Below are 21,613 nucleotides of genomic sequence, written 5' to 3'. Positions count from 1 at the left end.
GGCCCGCCTCGGCCTCGCGGTCCCACGCCGCTGCACGCGACTGCGGGGGCGCCGTGCCGCGCCGTGCCGCGCCGTGCCGTGCCGCGCCGGTCCGAGCGGCGAGCCCGGCACGACGGCAGAATCTGGCTTAATTGAAGCCACCCTTTGGAAAGGGCCGCCCCGCGTATTATCCCAGCCGCCGCCGTGAAGGTCACCGTCGTGGACGCCGTGGCCGCGGACGTGCGGCGGACGTGGAGCGCGGGAGAGACTCTTGTTGCTGTTCCAGTTTCCGCGAGAGACATGTCTGGATTCGGAATGCGCTGCTGGCTGAGTCGCTCTGTCTCTCTCGCGCCCCTGCGGGCCGCCCCGTGCCGCCCGTGCCGCCCCGTGCCGCCCCGTGCCGCCCCGAGCGTGCGAGGGAGACGGACAGCCAACCTGGCGGCCGCTGGCGGCTGAGGTCGTGCGCGAGATGAGGGCGCAGATGGGGCCTGACGTTCAAATCTGCGGCCTGGAGGGCCTGGAGGACCTGGAGCGGGCTGTGCTGGAAAGCGCACTGCAGCCTGGAGGCAGCCTGGAGGCAGCCAGCAGACGGATTCCGAGAGTCCTTTCCGTCGCTCTGTCTCTCTCGCTCTCATGGGCGTCCCGTGTAGGTGCGAGAGAGGCAGAGCGACGAATACGACTCGGAATCAGACTGCTGGAGCGATGCTGGAGAATGCCGCAGTCATGGTTCCGGAGGTTCGGCATCATGCCGGAGAGTCCTGCCAGGCAGACTTGCAGATCGCCGAGGAGAGTCGGAGAGCCTGGAGCCTTACTGGAGAGCTGGAAGGACTCACCACTGCCAACAACTTTTTTTTTTTGGTAGTTGAGAATGGTTCTACTTGGAGCTTCGGCTGTGGAGGCTCGGCCGGGGCGTGTCCTGAAGGATGATACCGAGAGTCGTCTTCGCCGCTCTGCCTCTCTCGCGCCCATACGCGACGCCCGCGAGTGCGAGAGGGACAGAGCGACGAAAACGGCTCTCGGCCGGCATGCTGGAGCCTCTCATGCTGGAGCGGGCCGCGCGGCCGCGGGGAGCAAGGCTCAGCAAGCCCGCGGGAACAGGCAAATGGGGTCACGTGGCCGCGCGGTCTCGCGGCGTGCCGTACCGCCGCACCGCCGCGCCGTGCCCGACGAAAACAAGACAAGGCAGCAAGCGCGCTGCACAGTGGGCCAGAACCGGTGGAGGCGGTCAAAATCCCAGACGCGTTTTGAGCTCCAGAGTCGCTAAATGGCACTCGAACCGAACGTGTGACCCCACCAGTGGATTGCTCTCCGAACGAGGAATCCATTGGTGGGGCCACACGCTGCTTAGCGACTCTAGAGCTCAAAACGCGTCCAGAGTTTTGGCCGCCTCCACCGGCATTCTGGCCCACTGAGGAGTCTCTTAAATGGAAATGGGCACGCGGATCCGTCCCGTCCGCCTCTATTCTCCAGAAAAGCTGAAGCCTCGAGGGAACGCGCTCCGTTGTGTTGCAGGCCTGGCGGGCCAGGGCGGCGTCCAGGGCGGCGTCCAGGGCGGCGTCCAGGGCGGCGCGGCCCCGGCGCTGGGCGTGGCCGGCGGCCCCGGCGTCGTCGGCGTGCCCGCGCCCTGCCCGTCGACCATCCAGTTCCGCTGCCGCACCGCCTCCATGGAGTGCATCGCCGTGTACAACCAGTGCGACGGCATCCCCCAGTGTAGCGACGGCTCCGACGAGCTCAACTGCCCCGTCACGCAGGGTGAGTCTGGCGCGGGTTCGAATACCGCCCCTTCTTTGTTTTCTTTCCTGTGGGTGTGCATCATTTGACTGTTTTCCAGTTTTCTGTTGAACTTGATTTACATTTATAAAATGGTAGCAGGCTCGGGCTGGCCAGGGCAGACAGGCAGAAAAATCTGCCGGGGCCTTCGGGTTTGGGACCAGTAACGTCTCAAAGTTGGTCAAAAAAAGGGTGACTGAACCTCCGAAAGTAGCCGTTTTCGCTGATTTTGGGCGGCCACTGCGTCCGATCTAGTCGCCGTAAAAGGCCTCCCTCGACGTCCTAGTATTCTTAAGACCCTACTCTTTCATGCCCTGTATCGGGAAGACGTTGACCACAACGATTTTGGCTTTGACCGCAACGATTTTCCGACCAAGTTGGTCAAAAAGTGGTCGAATCTCGGAAATTTGCCGATTTTGCTGACTTTGGGTGGCCACTGTGTCCAATCTAGTCGCCGTAAAAGGCCTCCCTCGACGTCCTAGTATTTTTAAGACCCTACTCTTTCATGCCCTGTATCGGGAAGACGTTGACCACAACGATTTTGGCTTTGACCGCAACGATTTTCCGACCAAGTTGGTCAAAAAGTGGTCGAATCTCGGAAATTTGCCGATTTTGCTGAGTTTGGGTGGCCACTGTGTCCAATCTAGTCGCCGTAAAAGGCCTCCCTCGACGTCCTAGTATTCTTAAGACCCTACTCTTTCATGCCCTGTATCGGGAAGACGTTGACCACAACGATTTTGGCTTTGACCGCAACGATTTTCCGACCAAGTTGGTCAAAAAGTGGTCGAATCTCGGAAATTTGCCGATTTTGCTGACTTTGGGCGGCCACTATGTCCAATGTAGTTGCCGTAAAAGGCTTCCCTCGACGCCCTAGTATTCTTAAGACCCTACGCTTTCATGCCCTGTATCGGGAAGGCTATTGACCGCAACTAGTTTGGGAGCGGTAGCCTCACAAAGTTGGTCATGAAGGGTAAAAACATAATGATGATCGGGGGCCTTTAGCGGTCTTATCCGCTGGGGCCTTTTGGGGGCCAGTCCGAGCCTGAATGGTAGTGATATTAAATTTCTAAAACTGTATTGGTTTACAAATTCGAATTTCAATATTCTAAAATTCAAATTGTGACTTTTCCACGACAGCGCCGGCCTCACCTGGCCTGCTCGGCGGGGATGCTTCGACCTTCGGCAGGCCCGACGCCAGCCGGGTCATGACCGGTATCGCTGTCGGCGCCAACGGCAGGATCGGCGCCAACGCTAAGGTAGCCGCGTAGCCGAGCGGCTAGCGCGCTTGTTTCGGGATCTGACTATTATAGGTTCAAATCCGTCCCCAATGTGTTCAATGATGATTCTTTTTTGTTAGGTGGAGGAGGCGGCTGGCGACTCCCACATCCACGCCCAGGAGTTGATGGACCTGCGGGACCAGCAGCGGCAGCAGTACCCCGTGCTCTCCATGGCGGACCTCAAGGTCGGTCCAGCAGCCCCACAGTGGGCCAGGGGACCGGTGGATGCGGTCAAAACTCTAGGCGCGTTTTGAGCTCCAGAGTCGCTAAAAAGTACTCGAGCCGAACGTGTGGCCCCATCAATGGATTGCTCTCCGAATGAGGAATTAATCCATGGGGTCGCACGTTCGCTTCGAGTCCTGTTCAGCGACTTTAGAGCTCAAAACGCGTCCAGATTTTGTCCGCCTGCGCCGGTCTTCCGGCCCACTGTGAGCCCGCTATAATTGAAAATAGACGAATCGGGGCAGACAGGTAAACGAGACGGGGCTATGCCCGACTCTGCCAGCAGGTGCAGCAACAGCTCCTACCACTGCAGCAGCAGCACGCCGCGGCCCCGCAGCAGACGGAGCAGGCCCTGAACGCCTACAACGCCTGGACCTGGGCCCAGCAGCAGCAGCAGCAGCTGCAGAAGCAGGCGCAGCAGTTGCAAGCGCAGCCGCAGCAGAAGCAGCAGCCGCAGCAGAGCGTGGAGGCGCCCCAGATGTCACTGTCCGACCAGCTGGGGCAGCTCACGCAGCTACCGCAGCTACCGCAGCTACCGCAGCAACAGGGCGGCAGGATGCAGGGGGTCATGGCGGCGGCCCACCAGACAGGTCACTACGCCAAATCGCCCACTCATTTCCTGAAAATTCTTGGTTAGGATAGATCGTTCAACGAGTATTGGTTCCAACTGTCGCAGATTCAACTGCAGTGCAGTCACAGACGCCACTGAGGCCGCAACCGCCGTCCCCTCCCCGTGCTCCCTCCCAGCCTGAACAGGAGCAGCAGCTGCCCGTCCAGCAGCAGCCCCAGCAGCAGCAGCAACAACAACAGCAGCAGCAACAACAACAGCAGCAGCAGGACATGGCGGCTGCGCTGCAGCAACAGCAACAACTCCTCCTGCAGCAACAGCAGCTGCTGCTGCAGCAACAACAACAACAGCAGCTGCAGCAACAACAGCAGCAGATCCCCCTGTTCCAGCGGACCGGCACCGTGGCCAGGGTGGGCGTCAACCAGGTCAACCAGTGGGACAGCGGCGCCAACCCTTACCGAGCAGGAGGTACGCTCCAACACTCAAATACCAAATTAAAAAGAGAAAAAAAAAGTTGTGCTTTTTTTTGTTAGGAATTATTTTACTTTTTTCAAGTAACTTAGGCAAACCCTGAATTTTGCAGAACACAACAGCCACATCTTTACCCACAAAGGAGGCGTCCTGGACAGCGACCACTACCGCATGCACAACCACCCACACCAGGTGTACGGCGGCGAGGAGCTCCAGAACAGGTACCAAGTCGTGCACTACGCGTACCGCAGTGGGCCAGAAGACCGGTGGAGTCGGTCAAAAATCCAGACGCGTCTGGAGCTCCAGAATCGCTGAATAGGACTCAAGTCGGACGTGTGACCCCACCAATGGATCGCTTCCGAATGAGCAATCCATTGATGAAGTCACACGTTCAATTTGTGTCCTATTCAGCGATTCTGGAGCTCCAGACGCGTCTGGAGTTTTGTGCGCCTCCGCCGGTCTTCTGGCCCATTACAGCGGTACAGTACAAAGTGCGCAGCCCGTTTTTGTCTCTCTAACGCGTGCCCTACACTGTCGCACAGCGGAGCGGGCTACGGAGACTCGATGCTGGGCCCCGGGCAGAACAACCCATACTACAACCAGCAGGGCGGACCGGGGCGTCAGTCAGGTGCGTTGGGGGAGGCCTTGGGCGCCCAAGCCACAGCCAGATTGGAGGCTGCGGCCACTCAACGTCTGCAAATGTCGTGACACCATGCGTGCGGCTGAGAGTGAAGCGGTGTCTCATGCTTGTCGCTCTTGCAGACGACTACACGCCGCTCCGCGCCGGTGCCGGCCAGGCGGGGCAGGCGGGTCCGGCGGGTCCACTGCGCGGCTCCCCGTCGTACGGCGGCCAGTACGGCGGCAACGACTACTTCTACGAGGACGGCGGCAGCCAAGGCGCCGAGAGCCGCCTGCAGATGGGCAACCCGGCGCGCGCGGTGAGTGCCGTCGCCGAGGCCGTGGCCCGGCCCGTGGAGGCGGCCAAAACTCTGGACGCGTTTTGAGCTTCAGAGTCGCTTAACAGGACTCGAACCGAACGTGTGACCCCCACCAGTGGATTCCTCGTTCGGAGAGCAATTCATTGGTGGGGTCACACGATCAGTTCGAGTCTCTTTTAGCGACGCTGGAGCTCAAAACGCGTCTAGAGTTTTGACCACCTCTACCGGTCTTCTAGCCCATTGTGCGAGGGTTCGAATCCCACCATCGCCACTTTATCATTTTCGTCCAGGGACTACAGGGGGAGGACGGCAGCCGGAGGCTGGAGGCGGACTTGACTTCGGTGCCCTACGAGAAGCAGCCCCCGCGGCAACAGGGCCAGGGCGGCGGCCAAGGGGGCGGCCAAGGGGGAGGCGCCGCGCCGCCCGCCTTCCAGCGTCCCGCCGCCCCCACGCCCGCGCCGGCCGCCCCCGCGAACAACGCCTCCGCCTTCGCCTCCGCCGCCCCCGCGCCCTCGCCCGCCCCCACGCCGCGGCCGCGGCCTGCCGACAAGGCCAACTCCGTCAAAAAGCAGCTGGAACTTGCGAAGGTGACGACGCTGCCACCGGCCGCTGCAGTCACCAACCAGACAGCGGGTAGGTAAAGGCCTCAACCAAGGATATTTTAGACAGTAAATTTAAAATGTTTAACATAATTTTGTTGACAGGTCAACCCGCGGCGTCTAACAAGACAGGCACGGCGTCGAAGCCCGCGTTGCGGAGCGGCGCCAAGAAGGGCGGCGACGGCGAGGGCGACGCGGACGAGCAGGCGGTGCGCGCCGAGATGGCCATGCTGTCGGACGTGGTGGACGGGCCTACCGTCAGCCCCAAGGGCGCCATCATCTCCCTCGTTCTCGGTGAGGGAAGAGAATGGCGGCGCTCAGTGAGCCAGAAGGCCGGTGGAGGTGGCCAGAATCCCGGACGCGTTTTGAGCTCCAGAGTCGCTAAATGGGACTCGAACCGAACGTGTGACCCCACCAATGGATTGCTCTCCGAACGAGGAGAGTCCTGTTTAGCGACTCTGGAGCTCAATACGCGTGTAGAGTTACGGCCGCCGTCGTCTTCTGGCCCACTACGGAGCCGTGCGAGTAGGCCGTCCCGCAGGCAGGCCTGCCGGCGGGACGGCCTGCCCGCACGGCGTTCGTGCCGCCATGCGATGCTATTGCGATTAACGTCTGCCTTTGATCTTCTGCCTTTCGGGCCCGCCCCGCCATGGCCTCACTCCGCAGCGTCCTCACGTTGTCTTGAACTCGACCGTGTTCCAGGCATGATCCTGACGTCCCTCATGCTGGTGGTGATCGTCTGCCGGGTGCGCGTCATCAAGCGAAGGATGCTGCGGCGCGGCGGACAGTCGCAGTACGCCCACGACGCCGACTACCTGGTCAACGGGATGTACCTGTGAGGGGCTTCCCTGGGTAGGACAGGGAGTCCCAGTTCCACTCAGAGAAGTGCATTTTCTTGATTGTGCGATGAGACTGGTTTCGGTTTGACATGTCTAGGAGATCCCTCCGGATTTGACTGGCGGTGATTGCTTTGTGTGGATTGGTGTGGCGACACAGCGACGCACTGGACGGGGAATGCGTTTCTAAATGGAGTGAGCGATCCGTGGTGGAGCGCGAGCTAAGTTCATGTCTGCCCCAAACCAGCCAGGGTCGAATGTCACTCGGTTGCGCCATCTGTTTTCCTTGGCGAATAAACTCCCTCTTACTTACATACCTGAGAAAGCCACCAAGCCAGACGGTGTCACCTGTGACTTAAGTGCTGTTGTGTTCTGCTCTGTACATGTAACAAAGCTATGTCACAAATCGGTTAAGCTCCTTATTCCCAAGCTCCACCCTGTATCTACGCGTTCAAGATTAAGATCCTAACTTTAAGACCAAGTTACCCCACTCATACAGAGATGATGTGTTTTCTGGAGAACCTGACCGAGGTGTTTCATTTTATTCAAGAGGATAGTTTGTAGACTTGGCGTTCCTCTTAAACTGTGGAATTCTTCCCAATTGACTGAATGATATGTAACTAATTTTGTAATTTAGCAAAGACCTGTTATTCGTTCCACTAGCTTTAATGTTGTATCTGTTTTGTATAAAATTTCAAAGACATTGTAGATATTAAATTGGAAGTAAAACATCCTGTATGAGGCAAAGTTTATCCTTGAGAGGAGGGCGCCCTCCTCTCAAGGTTTATCCAAAAATTTTCAGTTTCATATCACTTGATTTGATTCTGATGTATTCACTGAAAATGGTACTCCTTCAGGAAAAAAAATGACAATAGGAATACTTTTCAATTTGTAAATTCCGATGTACAGGTGAGTCAGAGTAGGTGATCAGAAACACTCTCAACCCACTCAGTTTAGTTTTTAAGAATAAATGCTGTTTTTCCTTGTAAATATTAGTAGGTGGTTTTGGAACAGAAAGTAAATTTCTAATATGTGCATGTAAAACACACAGGGGATCTTGGGGCAGTAACTTTCACTTTCATCTCATGTTATTTTCTTGGCATATTTTTTCATGTAGAAGTAAAAGATTTTGTCAGATTAAGACTGCAGCTGCAGAGTTTCCCCCAAAACATCATGCTCTCATTCAGGACTCGAGTTTCCATAATCTTCTCAAAATTTCATGAACTCTCTTTAGTAAGAAAATTAAATGGTGACTAGTTTATATTTAGGGAAGGATGTGAAATTTCATGCCCTAATGCTTGTAATGCAAGCACATACTACTTGTACAAAATTTGTATCTTGTGTATCAATGGCCAATAAGTTTACTGTTTAGTGTTCTGAAATTAAAATGTTACGTCATTTGCCATATTCTAATATTACTTACAAATTGTCATGGCAAATATTGCTGTTTCCACAACAGTTGTGCCTCAAACAAACTGTGACTGATTGTGTGGCAGAACATATCATGCCACATTGTTTTAAAAATTAAAACTGAATGAAGAGAGAGAGAAAGGATTTTTTTTTTTTTTGCAGGGTGGCACTAATAAATGCATTTAACACAATCAATCAACTTGTATGTGCTATTTATTTGACGGTAACACTTTCCCATGAAATCATGGTATCATCTTTCAGGACCAAATAACACTTCATTCATTATGTAAGTAAAATAGCAATACAAATACAGATAGTAGGCACTTCCATGATTCAAAGTTGTTTCAAACATGTAGGATTCGAGTGAGGTACAGATATCCATAAGAGTTCAGCCCAGCTGAGTAAACAAATAACAAACAGCTCTCAAGCTACTGTACAATTTAAAATCTGTACCGCATGACAGTCTTCTTCCACAACCTTCTCTGCCCAATTCGAATGACACAATTTTATAAATTTTGCTGGATCAAAGATGATGGGCCATGCATTTCAGTCTTCAATAGTGCAATATCACTGTACCTGTACTTAACATATAGTACATTGAGTGAGGCTTCAGAAATTCACCATAATCAGACTTTCTTGGCACACTTAGTATGTGAGGCATGAAAACAAAAAATCACGTTACAAATACTAGACCCAAAAAAAGTTGTAGGAATGATAACACAAAATTCTATCAAAAGACTGGAACACATTTAAACACAATACAAGAAATAGGATAGCTACACGGCTGGAAAGGGGAGGGGGTAGTTGAGGACACAACTCATTGATACTCATTTCAGTTTCCAAACTGAGATGTTGCACTATGTACAAAAAATCCACAACAATCAAAATGATAAAGGCAACAGTTTATTCTACACATGAACATTCAACAGATATGGAATGATCATAAAAGGGCAGTAATCATTTACTAAAGTTCCTGATGGAAGGACCAGAGACCTGCAGTGGCCAACCACAAACGGTATGTGAAGTGCACTAACAACTAGCAAAGATCCAGAGTATGGACAACCAAGAAGAGAGAGGAGACCTTGCACTAAGGAAATTGAATGTTATTGCAAAGAATATCAAAGCAGCATAAAAACTGAAACTGCTGTTTGCATAAATTGGAACTTTATAAACAACAAACAATAATAATATATTGAAGTTCTATATAAAAGGAGAAAACATAACCACAGGCAAGTCAAACAAAGATGTTTGGTTCTTAGTAAATAAAAGATAATATTCAGGTTTAAAAAAATATACCTACTAGTATTCATAGCATATGATATAGAAAGAGTAAAACATTGGAAGTCTACCAACTCTATTCAGATTGTACAATTACCATATAACATGTACAAAATATAAAGATCTTGTAAAGACATCCAGGATGCTGTCAAATTACAATAATCACACAAATTTCTTGCACAGTACAAGTCTGACAAGTCTGCAAAGTCTTACTCATACATTAATTATGTTTTAGGTTTTAAAATTTCAAAAGTGAGCAGCAACATTAACATCAAATTTATTGTGTCATACTCAAGGTATAAATATCTGTGCCTTGATAAACAATATTCAGACAGCAATACTCTTAAAAATTGGAAAAGTGAGAAAAATATATTGAACTTTGAATTGGAGTACTGCTTATCATGCTTTAAACAACCATTGCTTCCACAGACCTGTGATGACCAAATAAAGAGACAACTATCTATTGGTAACTGATCAGTGATAACTTCTTTTGCTGCACTGAAACCACGGCATGTTTGACAAACAGACAAGAGAGGATAATTTATGCCAAAAATACAACAAAGAAGATAAAGAAAAATATAAGAACTGCAAATATTTTTATCATTAACCAGCGATTTGATGTGACTGATTGGAAGTATCTCAGAATTTCTCCATGAGCTGCCTCAACATTGAGTTCAGCATCTTGTACATTGGTATCAATTCTGGAAAAAGAGAAATAAATTATTAGGGTTTGAGTTGAGAACAACTACAGCAACCTGATCAAATCAAAGTTACCTTTCAACCATTTCTTCCTGCTCTTTCACCATTGTAGCAAGCTGTGTGAAAATTCCTCCTAATTCTACTATGGTTGATTCAATGTTCTGCATTGTTTCTGCTCTGCTTTGAAGGTAGTTGTCCTGAAACCATTGCAATCCAGATAATCATTAGCTGATTTTTTTCAAGCAATATGAAACCACTTAAGAGAACAATCATTCGCACATACCGTTTCATCATAAATCATAGCCTGCTTTTGAGTCGGAGGGAGTAACGGACTTCCCTCTTCCATGTCGATTGAAACTTGTTCTTCAGATAAAAGAACAGAGCCATGATGATGTCCAGAAAGTGCGGAGGGTGGGAGAGAGCTTGATAATGGGCCTTGAGAAAATTGGTCTCTTCTGGTTTTTTGCTGCTTCAGGTTCTGAAAATAAATTAAATTTAACTTGGTCATTTCTGTCAAGAACATTGTTTCTTCTTTTGTTTTTCAGAACTGTTAAAGTTTGACATACCTCGGTTCTAACTTCTAAAACATTTTTGAAATCTGAAGACATGGATGCGAGTTTGGACTGCAGAGCTAAGACCACACTTGATGAGTGCGATAAGAGATGGTCTCTCCCTGATTGTTGGGATCTTCGCTGGTTGCGGGCCACCTCTTGCAGTCTTGCAATCTGTCCATTCAGACTGCCCAGATCTTCTTTGATAATGTAAGTCAGCTCTTGTATCTCTGTAGGCCTGTCATTGAAAAGTGATCTACGTTTGGCAACTGAAAAATGTCAGAAAAGAGCATGAGTTAAGCAAGTGATAAGCAAGCACAGGGGCAAGCAAACTTGCCTAGACAGTAGACAATTAGTTTATACTTACGCAGGGTTAGCTTTTCCAACTTTGAGTAGGTACTGCTAATGTTTTTACCAATGGTCCGAGCAATCATCATAAACTCTGCATAGCTCTGAATGTGTCGTGCTTTCCTTGGATCTCTGGCTTGAGATGCCTGGATGATTTGGCGTCCCTGCAGAGACCTGACCGCACTGGCAAACTCATTACTTCTATCACGTGACGTCATGGCTGGGTTAAATGCAGGTACAGTTCCGTTTCCAAAAGGAGCACTGTCTAGGCCGTAGCCTGAATCTTCCACATGATGGGCTGAATGCTGAGTAAATGTCGAGGAGGAGAATCCGGATCCACCGTTAGCATAGGAGGCACTTCCTGTTACAATAAGTGGGGCCTGTTCCGATTCTGAGCCCCCTCTGCGACGTCTTGCCGTCATTGGTTCATATGAACAGCTGATGGCCTAGAACCTGAAACACCAACCGTGAGAACATTTAGAGGGCAACCCGATAATATATTTCCAATGAACAGACATGAATGACCAAACGTCATGGAGAAGTTAATGCCCCCTCCATGTCAGAGTAAACATTCATGATGCAATGAAAAGACAAACATAACCTAGCCAAGTTGAGAGTGTCCAGCAAATTTGTCAAAGGTTTTGTGCCGAATAGAAGAAGCGACAGCGCAGTTATATGCAGAATTACGGACTTAAGCAATGACCCCCAATGATTTCGCCAAGCAGGCATTAATATTCGAAAGCAAAAGGTCCTTGATTGGGCTAAACTGACGGAGGTCACAGGATCCAGATGGCACACATCTTCCTCAGTGAAGTTATGGAAGCCCAGCTGGTCCCTTTCACCCACACCCCAAACGGCTAGAAACACAAACATACGGGGAAAGAAATTGCAAGGAGTTTACCTTCAGTGACAGCTTTCAGGAGGCAACGTACGTCATCAGCATCAGCCATCCAACACCCCAACTTTCAACTCAGCCGAATCAAAACAGAAGACAGACGACGCCGCAGACAACCAATCGGAGCAGGGCATGTCCAGCTGAAACCTGTCTAGCCTAGATCTGTTTGTCTAGCCTAGGCAGCCCCGCTGCCAGCCAATGCAGAGACGAAGCTGACGGGCCTAGGCAAAATATCTTCGCCGGTCGCTGCTGGTCAAACTTGGCGCTTCGTTCACTGAACAGGGCTGGAATCAGCACCCCCGTGCGGCCGCAGGGAGAACTAGAAACAAAAACACTTGCCGATCAGGTAGGGAAAGGTGATTTGAGTTTGTAGTTAAAATTAGCTCTGTTGCGGCCGTTGCTCTGCAAGCCCGCTCGCACTTGGCTGTGTGGGAGAATAACGTTGGTGTTTTTGTTGAAGACTTTGTGGAAGTGCGGACGCTCCGGGCTGTTCGATTGAGTTGGCGGTCGCGGGGACATCGCTGGGGCTGGCTGGATCGCCGACACGGGAAGGTAAGGGGCCCAAGCCAGCCTACCCGCCTACCTGGCCATCGGATTGAACATGGCTACCTCCAAACTCAAAGCGAGCAGCGTCTGCTGTTCGTTTCGGCCGGACCGTCCGCCCCGGAGCCAAACAAGCAGCCGCGCGGCTCGGCAACTCCATGACATTGGGCCGCGAACCGTCGCCAAGTCCCACCCCCTGTCAGTGCGGGTTTGTGGCATCATTGCCCAAAGTTTTCCTCTTCGGCTGGCTTCTCCCCGGTCTTCGATCCCGTCTCTACTGCTCTGATTGCATGAATCAGCTGTGACTGGATAGTCGAGACGCAGATGGGTTTGTTTCCAGTGGGGGTTGATAGGTTACGCTGTCAAACTCTGTGATGGGACCAAAATATCATTTGTGTTTGTCGTCTGGATGAGGTGGTCATTGTTTACCATTCCCTCAGTTCCATTGAGCGTTTAACTCTGTTTGGTTCGTTATGGCTTTTCACTACCCATTTTACTAATATCACGATTATGTTTAAATTGTCATTGTTGTCATGTACGAAGAAACCTTGCCAACGACTAGTACAGTACATCATTTTATTTATACGAACTCCTATAGCGTTTGATGATTATTTTTGCAATTCCCTTTTATTTTGTAGTTACTGACGTTGTCCCCAGAATGTTTACTGAACATTTGCTGAATGAGTGAATGAATGAATGGACGAATGAATGCGTCAAAAATGAATGAAGTGACAATTTTTTTTCTTTTCTATTTGCTGCTTTGGCTTTATTGTTATAATAATATTCCTCCTTTCTCTTTCAGATGTAATTGGTGCTGAAGCTGCATTGCTTACCATTCTGCAGCCTGTAGGTGAGTTCCTCTTACTTTTATAGAACACGAGTCCTTTTAGCAGGAAAACGATTTGAAAACCATCTGTATACTTTGCATAAAAGCATGGGAGACTATCTGACGAGGGAGTCATTCAGGTCCAGGGGCTTTCATCAGCTTCCAACCGCTTGTTTCCATGTTTTTATTGCAATTGGCGGCCTTGTTGTGGGCATGGAGGGAATACCCCGTCCCGTGGGCTATACGACCTCGGCAGGAGTCTTCAGACAGCAATGCATTGCTATACCATTAAATCAAATTACTGAAAATTTTGCTCGGGTGGAATATTGGGGTTCTTTTCTCTTAAGGGGACAACTATGAATGAGTTTACGAGTACATTTCCAAATTTGCTTCGGAATCCCAAAAATGTTGAACTGGGCTTGATGCGCTGGGCCTTAGCATTCCCAGTGGTCAGCTAGTCTGATGCTTGTCAGGTGGGTTCAGTGAGTGTGCGCTGGTGCGCGGCGGTCTGGTGGCCAGGCCCCCCAGGCCCCCGTCCCGCGGGACGCCGACGCCGAGGTCTTCCCTGGGCTTCCCTGACGGACCCAGCCCCACAGTCTCGAATCGAGATCGAGACCCTCTTCTGGAAGCTGCGAGTGTTGCCGTCCCCAGAGCAGTGCTGCCACTCCTTGGCCCCGAGGTCCCCGAAGCAGTGGGCAAGTTGGTGTGCCGCCCCCTGAGCCAGTGCCACTTCTGGGGCAGGGCGGCCAGGGGCGGCGCGGCCACGAGTTACACGCTGGTACTCGTGGCGCCCCCACCCACCGCCAGCCCGCCACCCCGCCTCGCGGGTACCCCACCCGGGGTGCTGTCCGCAGTCCGTACCCTCCTGGCCGACCTGCCCGGAATCGGGCCGCCCGGACCAGGCCGCCCGGACCAGGCCGCCCGGACCAGGCCGCCCGGACCAGGCCACCCCGACCCGACCAGTCCCGTGCCCTAGTCCCCGTGGCGGGCTGCCTGGGCGGCGGGGACGCCTGTCGAAATTGGGTCAGTGGGCTGCGGGGCGTCTGTTGAGGCGGCGGGGGCGGCAGGGGCCCGGTGGACGGGGCTGCGACCCCTTGCGCCGTACGGGGGTGGGGGCGGGGGCACCGCCGCCTCGCGCCTCGCGCCGCCCCCAGCCCGCCCCCGGGCCGCCCCCTCCCCGTCCAGGAGCTCGGCGGCCCAGCCTGCCCAGCCCAGCCAGCGCGGTGGCGTGCATGGAGTAGTCGTAGTCCGCGGGTTGCACGGCGCCGAGGCTGCCGCGTCCCTACAGTGTCCCTGCAGTGGTGGTCTCCAGCGTGCTCTAGCGTGCACCGTGCAGGCCCAGCCGAGGGCGCCGAGGCCCAGTCCAAGGCCACACCTTGGCCCAGCGCAGCCGGCGAGCTTGTTGACCTGGAGCAGGGGTTGCTCCCCGTGCCGGGGTGAGTCCCAGGGAGTGCACCGGGATGCACCGACAGCCCCTTGTTGTTGTTTCGAAGTCGTGCTTTTGTTTTTGGAAATGGAAGTGGGCGGCTTGTGGAAGGTGTTCGATCCGTCGTGCGTGGGTAGGCATAGTGGGCCTCGTGTAGGCACGAAGGCAACCCGCGGCGCGGAGCCTCCCCCCGCTTTGTTTCCAAACAAAACAAAGGCGCCGCGCGAGCAGCAGTCGAACCCTGGCGACCCTGGCCCCGCGGAGGGCTGATGCTTCGCTGATGCAGGCCGAACTTCGGCCGCGTCGTGGCCGTGTGCAGTATGTTCGCCGCGGGGCGGGGCGCGCGAGTCGTGCGAGCGAGACAGAACCCCGCGGGCCGAGCGTTGCACTGGCGGTCGTTAATTCGGACGGGAAAGACTGCGAATAACGGCGGCGCCGAGTTAACGACGTGCGAATAATTGATGAGAGGGAAAGGGGGAGGGGAGGGGTGCAAAGCGCGTGCCGGCAATGCGAGTGCACCACGCAGCACGAACGCACAGTGGGCCGGAAGACCGGCGCAGGTGGACAAAATCCTAGACGCGTTTTTAGCCCTAGAGTCGCTAGATGGGACTCGAACGGAGCGTATGACCCCTCCAACAGATTCCTCGTTTGGAGAGCAATCCATTGGTGGGGTCACACGTTCGATTCGAGTCCCATCTAAGCGACTCTGGAGCTCAAAACGCGTCTAGAGTTTTGGCCGCCTGCACCGGTCTTCCGGCCCACTGTGCGCCGCACGCCGCGGCCAGGGCAGGTTAGTAGTGGAAGGTCAGCGCTCGGTTTAGCTTAGTGGTGGCTGTGCGTGGCTGTGCCTTGCAGTGCAGTACGGCCCAGCCGGTCTCGGTGGTGTATCGGTATATTTGGGACGCGCCGGATGGCGGCGGACTGCTCGCCCCGCCCCGCCCCACTGTAAGTCAGCCCGCTGCACTGCACTGGCGTGCACTGGCGCTGCAGCTGTTGCATCCGCGGCGCTAGGCGGCCAGACATTGGCCCCGATACAAGGCTGGCTGATTCGGCCTCTCTCTCTCTCTCGAACCCGTGCGGGACGCGACGCCCCACCAGTGTGGGAGAGAGAGGGCGAGCAAGCGTGCGCGGCGTGCGCGGCGTGCGCCCGCCTTGATGCCGATGCACGAGGGATCCGCTCGGGATGAATAAATGAAAGGCTGGTCGCGAGGCGGCTTGGCTTGTCCTCGGCCTCCTTGTAGGTAGGCAGCGCGCGCGGCCGGGGGGCGGGGCGGGGCGGGCTGCCGCTGGGGGGAATCCCACTGACTTGCATTGTGAAGGCGCGGGCGGCGCGGGGCGGCCGGTCGGAGGGAATCCGATAAAAGAGGGAGAGGTTTGTCGGATTGATGAGGGCGGCAGGCCTGAGGCGGGCCGGGCCTCCGCGTGGCCGCGTGGCGCAGGGGGACGGGGCGTCCGCTTTCGGACCGCGAGGTCGCCGGTTCGAGTCCCCGCGCCGCTCCAAACTTGTTGGTTTCTATCAGTGGGATTGGAGCACCCCGATGGCGCCGTGATGGCGCCCCGGCACGAAGGAGGGCGTGGCGGCCGCTGCCGTCCGCGGCTCCACGGCGTTGAGCAAGGCGTGGAGGCGGCCGTCGCGCCGTTGCCGTTTCCGGTTCAAAGACGACTCTGTGATCGAGCCGACATCCGCGGGAAGGAAAGAAAAGGGAATTTCGTTTTTTTGTCAGTGTCCCTGGCGGAGCAGCGCGGGGCAGCGCGGAGCGTGCAACGGGGGTTGGGGCGTTTGCCGTTTCTGACTCACGGCCGGGTTGGGAAGTCCACGCCCCCCCCCCCTCTTCCCGTTTCCCTCTGTTGGGTGACATTGCCCAAACACTGCCCCCGCACCACCCCCAGCCCTGCTCCCCACTCCAGCCGCCTCCACCCCCAGCCCCTACCCTCTCACAAACCTATGCGAAAACTAAAGAAATCACCTGGATCGTACCCCAGTGAAACTGCCTAACCTACGCCCCCCCTCGCCAAACTGCCCTCCACCCGCTACCCTCACCCGAGCCTACACCACCCCCGTCCCTGGCCAAGTTCACCCATTACGTCCCCACCCCCTCCGCTTGGAGTGGCTTTGACATTTCGTCGACCACGTCACGCGGGCCAGGCCGTGGGCAGGCCATGAGCAGGCCAGAGGGAGGCCCGTGCACACCTAGACACCCCCTTCTGGTGTGGCGACAGCGGCGAAAGCGAGGGTGGAGATGTCACTGGCCCGTGGCGGCGGCCTCGACGCCGGCGTCACGTCCTTGACGGCGCCCCGTCGACAGATCCCGCACAATGCGGCCGTCGGTCTGTCTCTCTCGCACCGGCGCCGAAGGTACGATGGGCCAGAAGACCGGTGCGGTGGAGGCGCGGCCTGAACTCTAGACGCGTTTTGGGCTCCAGAGTCGCTAAATGGGAACTCGAGCCGACCGTGTGACCCCACCAATGGATTCCTCGTGCGGAGAGCAATCCATTGGTGGGGTCACACGTTCGGTTCGAGTCCCATTTAGCGACTCTGGAGCTCAAAACGCGTCTTTGGCCGTCGCTCCTTATACACTGCCGAACGAGTGCGAGAGAGACGGGTGCAGTGCAGGCCTGCAGGCACGTGTGTGCTGCCGCATACGGCTTTTGGTCTGCCTCATACGGTTTTTGATTTGCCTCATACGGTTTTTGATTTGCCGCATACGGTTTTTTGTTTGCCGTATACGGCTTTTGGTCTGCCTCATACGGTTTTTGATTTGCCGCATACGGTTTTTTGTTTGCCGTATACGGCTTTTGGTCTGCCTCATACGGTTTTTGATTTGCCGCAGGTTTTGTTTGGGTTTCGGTTTGGTCTGCCTCATACGGTTTTTGTTTGCGTACGGTTTTTGTTTGCCGTATACGGCTTTTGGTCTGCCTCATACGGTTTTTGATTTGCCGCATACGGTTTTTTGTTTGCCGTATACGGCTTTTGGTCTGCCTCATACGGTTTTTGATTTGCCGCATACGGTTTTTTGTTTGCCGTACACGGCTTTTGGTCTGCCTCATACGGTTTTTGATTTGCCGCATACGGTTTTTTGTTTGCCGTATACGGCTTTTGGTCTGCCTCATACGGTTTTTGATTTGCCGCATACGGTTTTTGATTTGCCGCATACGGCTTTTGGTCTGCCTCATACGGTTTTTGATTTGCCGCATACGGTTTTTTGTTTGCCGTATACGGCTTTTGGTCTGCCTCATACGGTTTTTGATTTGCCGCATACGGTTTTTTGTTTGCCGTACACGGCTTTTGGTCTGCCTCATACGGTTTTTGATTTGCCGCATACGGTTTTTTGTTTGCCGTATACGGCTTTTGGTCTGCCTCATACGGTTTTTGATTTGCCGCATACGGCTTTTGGTCTGCCTCATACGGTTTTTGATTTGCCTCATACGGTTTTTGATTTGCCGCATACGGTTTTTTGTTTGCCGTATACGGCTTTTGGTCTGCCTCATACGGTTTTTGATTTGCCGCATACGGTTTTTTGTTTGCCGTATACGGCTTTTGGTCTGCCTCATACGGTTTTTGATTTGCCGCATACGGTTTTTGTTTGCCGTATACGGCTTTTGGTCTGCCTCATACGGTTTTTGATTTGCCGCATACGGTTTTTTGTTTGCCGTATACGGCTTTTGGTCTGCCTCATACGGGTTTTGATTTGCTGCATACGGTTTTTTGTGTGCACGGGCCAGGCATGCACCGTGCACGGAGCGGCAGGTGTTACGTGTTAAGTGCACGGCCCTTGCGTGCCGGGGTGCCGGATGCCCGCGCTAATTGCCTGGGCTGGCCTAGGCTGCGGGGGTGTCGCGCATCCCATTCCGTTCTCTCTCTCTCTCTCTCCCTCTCGTTCTGCTTTCACTTCTCTTCTTTCTCCTCCTTCGTCGCTCTTTCTCGCTCCTCTTGCGCCTCTTCTCGCCTTCGTCGCTCTTCCTCGCTCTCCTTCTTGCGCCTATCTTCCTCCTCCTCTCTCCCTCTCTCCCTCTCGCTCGTTCCTTCCGCCGCGCTGTCCCGGCCGAAAGGAAGAGTGGCTGCTAGTATTTTGGAGGCGGCCCGGCCCGCCCCAATGGCGCAAGGTCCCCGCCTGGTCCCCGCTGGAGTATTTATACCCCGGTCGCTCTCTCTCTGTCTCGCTCGCACTGCCGGCCCGTGTCGGCCGCGGAAGGGAAGCGACGCGGCCCTCGTTGTCCCGATGCAGGTCTATTCTGGGCGGATATTTCCGAGCGCTTGTACCGAGTTCGACGCGGGTTCGAGTCTTCCTGGAGGCGCGGTCGGTTTTTCCCTTTTCACGCTTAGGCCGTATTGTTGTTATTTTTATTTTTGTATTATTTGTTTGTTTTTTTGGAGGGGCCGGTCGGTGCTGGGGCATGCTGGGGGGCGCGGCGCGATGCGGTGTGGGGTTTGTGGGGGTGGGGCCCGGTGGGCCCGGTGGGGCCCTGCCGCGCGCAACCGCGCCACCCAAGGCCCGAGTCTGCCCTTAGCCTTGGCGTTGCCGCTTGATTCGCCGACAAGCATCGCGTGCGAACGCCGCCCCGCCCCACCCCGCCACGCCCCGCCCCGCCACGCCCCGCCAGGCGTAAAGGCTCGGTGCAAAAATAGCCCGCAATACGGCGATAGTTAAACGCGACTGGGGCGGCTGCCTGGAAGGCCTGGAAGGGTGCGAAGCGCGGAGCTTGCCGTTAGACTGATTCCGAGAGTGGTTTTTGTCGTCTCTGTCGCGCTCGCTGGGCGTCTCGTCAGGGGCGAGAGAGACAGAGCGACGAGATTTAGGGGTTCGGTCTGCAGGGGCTGGGCCGGGCTGGGCGACCGCGGTTGTGGCGCGGCCGGGCGCGGCGCTCCGCGTCAACCCTTCGAACGGCGGTTTCGAGATTAACGCGGTGCTAGTAAAACCCGGTTTCTGCCCGGGGCTGCGGAGGGTGGGTGGCAGCCCTAGCCGCGGCGTTGCTCGGCGGCAACCCTATATCCGCACCGTTTCCCGAGCCCTTGTGGCCGTCGTACTCGGTCGTACGTGTTGTGGCTCCCGGAAATGGTGTCCGAGCCTCCTTGGCGGCTGATTCCGAGAGTCGCCGTCGTCGCTCTGTCTCTCTCGCACGCACGGGGCGTGGCCATGCCCCCCGGGGCTCCATGCTGGGTCGCTGTCTCTGTCGCACCCGCACGGCGGCAGGGGGCGCGCCGTGAGCGCGAGAGAGACGGAGGGCTGTCTGCAGGGGCCGCCTGCCCGAGGCCTGGCCGTCCACGACGCCGTCACGGCGGGCAATCCAGCGCGCCGTGCATGGCCACGGTGATGACCCCCCGCCGAGTCCGTGGTGGCGTCCCCAGCGACGCGGCGCCCCGGGGCGGCGATAGCAGCGCCGCCAACAACACGGCGCTAATTGGAACCAGCACACTGTGCGCCAGAAGACCGGCGCCGGCGGCCAAAACTCGACGCGTTTTGAGCTCCAGAGTCGCTAAACAGGACTCGAACCGAACGTATGTGACTCGATGTGACCCCACCAACGGATTGCTCTCCGAACGAGGAATCCATTGGTGGGGTCACACGTAATTCGGTTCGAGTCCTGTTTAGCGACTCTGGAGCCCAAAGCGCGTCTAGAATTTTGGCCGCCTCCACCGGTCTTCTGGCAAACCCACTGTGCGGCGGCACGTGCTGTGCTGGTGGTTGGCATGACTGCGGACTGCGCCGTGGCGTGCCAACAACTCCGATCGCCCCGATTTGTGTACGACACGAATTCGGACGGCAGCCGACGGCGGCACTGGGAATACGGCTCTTGTTGTTGTTGTTTTGATTTGAAACTTTTTGTACGTCACCGCGCCGCGCCGCCCCGCTCGCGTGCCGGCCTTGGGGCGCCCTTGCGTCGCCCCCTCCCCCCCCCCTCCCCCCGGGCAGGCCTGCCACCTGTTCTGCGGTGTGGTGGCGCGGCGCATCTCGCATTGCAGCAGTGGCTTCCTGGAACGCTTGCCCTTGCTTTTGACAGGATCGCCCGACCGTCCGTCCGCCCCACAGTGCGCCAGAAGACCGGCGGAGGCGGCCGAAACTCGAGCCAAAACTCTGGACGCGTTTTGAGCTTGTAGAGTCGCTTAAGTGGGACTCGAACCGAACGTGTGACCCCCACCAATGGATTTCTCGTTCGGAAAGCAATCCATTGGTTGGGTCACACGTTCGGTTCGAGTCAAAATTGGCGACTCCGGAGCTTAAAACGCGCCGCCTCCACCGGTCGCCCGGCCCACTGTGCGGCGGACAGGACTCGGCCCCGGCTTTGCGAACAGTCTGGCACTGACTTTTTCGAAAGACGGGAAGACAAAGTGGTTTTGTTTTTGCCTGTCGTCGACAGGTGCATCGGCGCGGGTTTGACATTTTGCCGCTCGCTCGGCGAGCTTGGCAGGCACGGCGAGCGGCCCCCCTCCCCCTGACCTTTGGCGCGAAGGCCTGAGGGGCCTGAAGGGCCTGAGGGGCCTGAACGGCCCATCATCCCCCACGCCCTCGACGAACCCCCTTTCGTTTTTCACTCGGGCAAAAAGCGGCTGTAAAAGCCTTAACGACGCCGGGCCCACACTGTGCCCCACACTGTGCCCCACACGTCGGTGTGGGCACGGCACTGTGAGCCACACGGTGTGGGCCGGGCCGATCCCGATGACAGGCAGCGTTCCCTTCGTGGGGGGAGGGGGAGGTCCTTGAATGTTTATGGCGGGAACTACGCCACCGATTTTTAACTGGCTCGTTAACCGGTCCGCGTGTCGCACCGACTCGAGCCCTGCACCCTGCACTGACAGGACCTTCGTCCCCTTCGCAGGGTGTGGAGCGATCCTGGAAAGCCTGGAAATTCATTAGAAATAGTTCGGGAAATGCTGGAAATGCCCTTGAGTTGGAAAATGCGGCGGCACTCGACGCCCTGCTTCCTTTCCCTGGTCCTTCCCCAGTCCTGCGCGATCCTGCCCCCGATCCTGTCCCTGG

General features: G+C 55.3%; 3 protein-coding genes across 4 annotated transcripts in view; 2 read left to right on the top strand and 1 right to left on the bottom strand.

The window, feature by feature from the left end:
- Positions 1-1,598: 1,598 nt before the first annotated feature.
- LOC117645722 (nuclear transcription factor Y subunit beta) lies at positions 1,599-6,663 on the top strand. Its single transcript, XM_034386076.1, has 10 exons — positions 1,599-1,731; positions 2,887-3,005; positions 3,107-3,211; positions 3,535-3,838; positions 3,925-4,284; positions 4,400-4,508; positions 4,830-4,915; positions 5,050-5,225; positions 5,516-5,600; positions 6,527-6,663. Exons 1-10 carry the CDS (start codon positions 1,644-1,646, stop codon positions 6,661-6,663), a joined length of 1,569 nt encoding a protein of 522 aa, XP_034241967.1. The 5' UTR covers positions 1,599-1,643.
- A 1,602-nt stretch (positions 6,664-8,265) lies between these two features.
- On the bottom strand, positions 8,266-12,028 carry LOC117654088 (syntaxin-5). Of its 2 annotated transcripts, none has more exons than XM_034400260.1 (6): positions 11,848-12,028; positions 10,966-11,399; positions 10,614-10,867; positions 10,331-10,525; positions 10,123-10,244; positions 8,266-10,049 (listed from the first exon to the last, which is right to left on the bottom strand). In XM_034400260.1, exons 2-6 carry the CDS (start codon positions 11,366-11,368, stop codon positions 9,890-9,892), a joined length of 1,134 nt encoding a protein of 377 aa, XP_034256151.1. In that variant the 5' UTR covers positions 11,369-11,399; positions 11,848-12,028; the 3' UTR covers positions 8,266-9,889. The 2 variants fall into 2 exon arrangements, with proteins under 2 accessions (XP_034256151.1, XP_034256152.1); XM_034400261.1 differs by lacking the exon at positions 11,848-12,028 and adding an exon at positions 11,718-11,741.
- Positions 12,029-12,208: 180 nt separating this feature from the next.
- LOC117645709 (trithorax group protein osa-like) overlaps positions 12,209-21,613 on the top strand; it is a 28,316-nt gene continuing 18,911 nt past the window's right edge. Inside the window, exons 1-2 of the mRNA XM_034386048.1 lie at positions 12,209-12,393; positions 13,187-13,234. The gene's annotated coding sequence lies outside the window, so the exon portion shown is untranslated. The remainder of the gene's footprint in view (positions 12,394-13,186; positions 13,235-21,613) is intronic.

The sequence above is a fragment of the Thrips palmi genome, unplaced genomic scaffold, assembly GCF_012932325.1.
Source record: "Thrips palmi isolate BJ-2018 unplaced genomic scaffold, TpBJ-2018v1 HiC_scaffold_10, whole genome shotgun sequence".
Lineage (NCBI taxonomy): Eukaryota > Metazoa > Arthropoda > Insecta > Thysanoptera > Thripidae > Thrips > Thrips palmi.
The sequence above is the reverse complement of the archived record's forward strand: the minus strand, read 5'-3'. Positions and strand labels throughout refer to the sequence as shown.